The sequence below is a fragment of the Oryzias melastigma genome, linkage group LG22, assembly GCF_002922805.2.
Source record: "Oryzias melastigma strain HK-1 linkage group LG22, ASM292280v2, whole genome shotgun sequence".
In the NCBI taxonomy this organism is placed as follows: domain Eukaryota; kingdom Metazoa; phylum Chordata; class Actinopteri; order Beloniformes; family Adrianichthyidae; genus Oryzias; species Oryzias melastigma.
Window position 1 is genome coordinate 8,955,263 of NC_050533.1, and position 6,378 is coordinate 8,961,640.

A 6,378-nucleotide genomic window follows, 5' to 3' on the forward strand; every position below is an offset into this window, starting at 1 on the left:
AAAATGAAAAAAAAAGAAAATCCTGCTCACAGTCGCACTTTCACACTCATCCATGTTTCACATGCAAGCACCGATAAGCAGTGATGAAGCAGCACACTACTGCACCTCCTGTCCATCACTGCCAGGGACATTGCAATCATTAGGGATGAGATGGTTGCAGAAGTAGTAAACAAAGAAGAAAAAAAAATCCCTGGTTTTAGACAAGTTCTCGCATTTCTTCAAAAGGAGCTACAACTTTTCCTTCATTCCGGGATCTCGTTCAGCAGGATTACTCAGCAGCTGCCGTAGCCTCTGGACTGGCAGCTGTTTCTGGCTCAGTAGCTGAAGCTTCAGCTGGTTTCTCTTCTCCTCCTGCAGCTTCTTCTCCCTTCACCTCCTCCGCCTTTGACTCTTCGGGAGCAGCAGCCTCCTTGGCACCCTCTTCACCACCCTCGCTTGGCTTGGCCTCCTCGGTGGCAGCCTCCTCTGACTTCTCTCCTTCGGCTGGCTTTGCCGCCGCCTCCTCTGTCGCCTCCTCAGACTCCTTCTTGGTCTTTTTGAAGGAGAAGCCGCTGAGCTTAAAGGAAGGCTTTTTGAAGGAGAACCGCTTCTTCTTCTGCTTGCCATCCTCGCTGGTGGATGGAGTGCCTTCCTCCGGCTTGGCGGAAGCTTCTCCGTTTGTGGCACCTGCCTCCTTTTCTCCGCCGGCTTCAGCGCCCTCTACTTTCTCTCCATCTTCTTTTGGCACCTCCTCTGTAGGAGTGCTACCATTAGCCTGCACATCAGCTTTGTTGGCTTCCTCTGTAGCAGGAGAGGCATCTCCGTTGCTCTTGGCGTGACCATTTTCCTAAAATAAAACCATAAAAATTAGATTTTGTTTTTAAATCACAGTTTGAGGATTTAAAAAAAAATGTTGCATTGCTCTCCTGCAAGGTGATGAGTGACTAAAGGCAGATGTTAACTGAATTATGTTTAATTAAATTCAAAAATCAATAAGGAGTAAATTAAAACGGAGCAAAAACTGCAGCAGCATCTGTTACTAGGAGAATGACGACAGATCTCCATCTTTCAGCGGTAGGCTCGATTTTCAGACTGCAGTTCCTCCGGACGCCCTCTAGGGGGCGCGTGGTAAAGTCTGTGACAACACAGGAATTTGTTTTCCCCCTTTTCCTAAATGACCCATAAATTAAAATAACATTTTTCACAACCATCAATTGGATATAATTTAGATAATCGTAAAATTTGTGAAAGATTTCTGGATTTGGGGGGTTTAATCTGTGCAAAAACGTGGCTTTTTAGCTAAATCTTGGCAACAAAGGCGTGGTACCGCTTAAAAAATGGCCATGCCACAGTATGAGTGCTGCAAACATTTTAGCCAAATTCATTGGATTTGCACGAACTAATGAGTTAATAAGACCCAGCTGCGTCGTTAAAATACACTAATAAACTCAGAAATACGAAAAAATGTGCAATAAATAGACATTTGTGGGGTTGGGAAAGTATTTGCATACATTAAAATATATATTCATGTACATTTTAAGGAAGTTTGCAAATGTTTAAATTGGATTTTTGGAAAACAAGAGAAAAAAATCCATGTGGGCACTTTCCCTGAACGCCGGTGAGCGTGGGGATGCGCTACGGGGGAACATGGAGCACGCCATTGACGCAACACATTGCTAAATCGAGACGAAATTTCGCGAGAGCAATTAAGAGTTGAATTATTTAAGGCCACTTTTTGTACCTGTCCGTTTGTCTTGGCTGCAACGTCCACGCCTTCCGCCGGCTTTTCCACCGCGGCGTCCCCTTTTCCAGCGGTTTTGGAGATTTGCGCTCCCATGCTCGCTTTTTTTTGTTCCAACAAAGGAGCCCAACCGATCAAATGAATGAACAAAGACCGCAGACTTCCTCCCCCCAAAAAATCGAGGAACGCTGACGCCTCCCGGTGCGTCTGAAGCAGAAAAACCCGCTCGGAGTCGAAAGTCTCGCGGAGAAACTAATACGCGCGTTAAAAAATGAGCTTAAGATGAGAAAACACGTGAATTGTTTCAATTTTTTTCTCGAGCGGAGTTTGGAGATGGAGAAATTGGCCCCGCCGCAAATGAGATGCGGAGTACAACGCCCAAGTCCGCTGATGAATGGACGGCGAGGCGGTGACGTCACAGCCGCATCGTCTCCACCAATCAGAAGTCTGGAATTCAGAGAGTGGGGAGGTCACGGAGATGAGGGGGGGGACAATGGGAGAGACACAACAATATGGCTACAACTTTCTATGGGGCTACCCGTGTTAGGAGTTATGCTCCATAATCCTCAGATTTATGCTTTTTTTCAGCACAGCTACTAAACAAACTAAGAAAAGTCACATTTTTTTTTTAATTAGAAAATTGGAGCCATAAAAACCTTTTTTGGTCTACATACTTCAATAAATGTCTATAAAAATCACTCACTTTCAATATTAGTTTAGATTTCAGTGTTTCCCTTGCATCAATTTACTCAAATTCTTCCAGTTTTCCGTATTTTACATAGGTCATTCTAAAATTGGATGACACCCAAACTTAATCCACATGCAGTTTTTAACTAAATTTACTTAAGACCAAATAGTTTTTAAAAATATCAAATGAATCTGGCGTAAAATCATATTTTCTTTCGTCCCAACCCCCTTAATGTCCAAACTAAACCTTAAATAAAACTAAAAATTAATTATTTCTAGTAATTGTTTTATTTGAGTATAACTGTGGGGTGGGCTGCACGGTGGCGCAGTGGTTAGCGCTCTCGCCTCACAGCGAGAAGGCCCCGGTTCGAATCCCGGCTGGGACCTTTCTGTGTGGAATTTGCATGTTCTCCCCGTGCATGCGTGGGTTTTCACCGGGGACTCCGGCTTCCTCCCACCGTCCAAAAACATGCTTCATAGGTTAATTGGTGACTCTAAAAATTGCCCCTAGGTGTGGATGGGAGAGTGAATGTGTGTGTGATTGAGGCCCTGCGACAGACTGGCGACCTGTCCAGGGTGTACCCCGCCTTCGCCCATCAGTGGCCGGGATAGGCTCCGGCACCCCCGCGACCCCGAACGGGATGAAGCGGTCAAGAAAATGGATGGATGGATGGATATAACTGTGGGAACAATTATTTTAATGAACAATATTTTGGAATACGTGTCCCATAAAATACTGTCACAATAAGATTTTACCTAGAAGTGTAGCAATGAATTGATTTCTATTCCTACAAACCAGCCAGATTGATTTATCTGTGGCAGAATTGATTAAAATCAACCTGTAATATTGAAAAATCGCTATAAATTGATCGATAATCGATCTTGGAAAATACCATTTGGATTGAGGCATGATAGGTTGATTTTACTATGACATAAACAAGTGCTAAAATATCAATATCACATTAGTATCGGGTCGACACTGACCCGCATGTATCGATATTTCCACTCTTGTTTATAACTTTTCTGCATCTGCTGCCTCACCACCAGATCTCAGCAACAGCAAAGAAAGAGCATGCTATGCTCACTTTATTTCCACTCTATTTGAATGCTGAGTTGTTTTAACTTCAACTATTTTATTGTTCTATTCAAAGGCTAAAAAGTTACAAGTTATTTACGATATATATATTTTTAATGTTAAATAATTTTGATGTATTTTTGCAAAATATCACTTGCTTCTTTTCGGTTGTTGACTATTTTTCATTCACTTCTTCACTTATGATTAAATTTAAATAGGTCTTTATTTTAATAAACTTTTTTACATTTAATTGAAAATATTGTTCTGATTTTGTTTTTTATGTTTATCAAGAAATTTGAAAAGGGAATCTTCAATCTTACAAAAAACATTCATTATGATTAAAAAATAATCAAGAATTTGAGGTCTATGAACTTTATGAAACTAAAATGTAAATGGATTTGCAGTAAATTCTTGTTTGCTTGTTTGTTTGTACACACATTTAATTTACTCTTGATTATCTCACAAGAAATACAAGGGATCTGGAAAATTTCCCCTGCACTGTTCAGTAAACAGGGATTTATCTCTGAGTCACACTGGTTGAATTTCTGGCTAAAGATGTTCTGTACTGATCTTAGGTCAGTGAGTCAGATCAAATCGGATCCTTCAGAATGAACCAAAATCAAAAGTAAATCAAACCAGCAACCACAAATATCAAATCCTTGCTAAAATGACATTTTTAGCATTAGAAGAAAAATAAATCAGAGAATCCCATTATATGCTGGACTATACATCATCAAACAGTTTTCCAAAAGAATCAGTTGAGTATCCTTTCTTCTATTTAACTTTTTTTTTCAGCATAGTTATCCTAGATTGAACTCTATGAAATATTTTCTATTTTTCTTATTTACATAAGTAAGTTCATTCTCTTGGTCATCATTGACAGGTAGCCAGAGTACAAGTACAGATTTGCAACCCCGTGACCTGCAAAAGCTGATAACTTGGTCACACCTAGTCGATTTTTGATGAATATGTAGCAGAAAATGATAAAATTTAAGTTTACTTTTCATGAATTTTGAAGCAGATGTCCTCCAATTCTGGAATGACTAATATAAGAGCAAACATTTAAATATTATTATTAATTTTCTTTGATTTTGGATTGTTAAATATGCAGTTTCTGCTTTTTTCATTAAATTATATAAGTGTGCACAAGGTATTAAAACAATATGTATTAATATTTCTCTATTTTAATGCAATCTATTACTTTTTTATTTATAGCAACTGCTAAACACAGAAAATGCTACGTGCAATAAGTGCATTCATTTGACAGTTTGGTTTTGAATGGTTGATTTGACTAAGCACAGCTCAATTAATCATGTGACCTTATCTGGATGCCCTCATGACATATGCCCCTCCATGTTTACAGACTTTTCCTGTAACTCTAAGCCCCCGCCATCACGACTTCCACCGTTTCTCTTCTTGCATAAAGTGTCCTGTCTGCTTGTTGCTGCTGGAGCATCCCAGTGACCCAGATATAATGAGAGTTTATGGCTCCGCTTCTGTTGTCTGTTCCACCAGCCTGCAGTGCTCTTACTCCACCGCCAGCCACAAGTCATATCTCTCTCTGCCATCACTGCATGACCCTCGTTCCCATGGAAACCAGTTCAAAATGGCTGCAAGGGAAGGAAAGGAAGGTTCACGCTCTTTGATGGAGGCTTTCTCGATCGTGACCCTTGGTCGCAGAGAAGCGGGGTCATCTTAAAACACAGCAACAATGCACGCGGCAGATTGAAGATTAGGGTGACTCCTTTAACCCCCCTTCTCTGAATCCTAACTAGGCCAAGAGCATTGTTGTAATATTCTGATTACATGCAAAGCTGTAATTATCATGGTGGCTTGCAATGAATATGTAAACCTGGGGACAAAGCCTGGAAGACACAGGGTGTTTGGAAAAAAAGTATAATTTTGGATAAAGTTATCACTTTAAAATCCTTGTCAACTACATTTGGAAAACATATTTTTTTAAATATTGATTGTGCCTTATACTTACCTCAGGCAATAAGCTATAAAAAAATGTATTGATTTTGTTTATCTTGGTTGAGTTTTTAAAACATAAACCAAAACCCACAACCCTCTATTAGTTGACTTAGTTTGTCCATAGTGATAGAAGCAGTTTTGGAGTGCATATCATATCAGGATAAACATATTTTTCCCTATATTAGTTTATTGTGTTTCACTGGTAACTTTTTAAAGTGCTTTTTCTAATTTTAATGTGACATTTTAGCTATAAAATATCATGTTTTTCTGTGTGTATGAAGCTTCCTCTTCTTTTTTGTTTTTTTACATTTAATGACCTGAAAAAGTACATTAGGGGAATTAATTTACAAAATTACAAGTGAAATTTTGAATTGTTTTTAATTATGTGCAGTGTTAAAAAAGCAGCAGTGATTTAACATCCTATCCCCCCACAAAAAAAACATAGAAAACTTGTCCTAACACACCATCAAGTCTATTATAATGCTTAAAGAAACTGTACTTGAAAAGTGACTGTTGGAGGAAAATAAAAAGACACTTCCCTGAAGAAGAAGAACAGGAAAACAACAGCTATCCAGGGTTGCCCTGTTTTTCTGTGCCATCAAAGACCGAGGGGCGGTCGTTTTTCTAATTGTAATCTCTCATTGGACGAGAGGGGTGTCAATCAAAGCTCGACGTCGTGGTGGATCTGCATCAGCCATACGCAATAACAGCTGCGTCAAAGCTCTGAGACACACACCGGAAACGAAGCTTTGATTGCCTGTCAAAAATGAAGCTACTAACCGACTTAAATGAAATGAAATGTTTATTTACAGATATATGTAAGATTTATTATATATATTTTGCTTTAGTAAAATAAATGTTTCACTTAGTTAGGATCGAATGTGTAAACAATGACACGAAAGAAAAAGGCCTTTGCCTTATT

At 39.3% G+C, this 6,378-nt stretch overlaps 1 protein-coding gene across 1 annotated transcript; it reads right to left on the bottom strand.

Annotated features, from left to right (window-relative positions):
- Positions 1-95: 95 nt before the first annotated feature.
- Positions 96-2,107, bottom strand: marcksb (myristoylated alanine-rich protein kinase C substrate b). The gene is made up of 2 exons (XM_024273229.2): positions 1,721-2,107; positions 96-826 (listed from the first exon to the last, which is right to left on the bottom strand). The coding sequence occupies exons 1-2, from the start codon at positions 1,814-1,816 to the stop codon at positions 269-271; spliced, it is 654 nt and encodes a 217-aa protein (XP_024128997.1). The 5' UTR covers positions 1,817-2,107; the 3' UTR covers positions 96-268.
- Positions 2,108-6,378: the final 4,271 nt, after the last annotated feature.

Bases quoted from the DNA above. Each gene is read 5' to 3' on its own strand.
- marcksb (XM_024273229.2), bottom strand. From the start codon at position 1,816: ATGGGAGCGCAAATCTCCAAAACCGCTGGAAAAGGGGACGCCGCGGTG. The intron at 827-1,720 runs GTACAAAAAGTG...GTTTTATTTTAG, and splicing joins CAGCCAAGACAAACGGACAG to GAAAATGGTCACGCCAAGAG.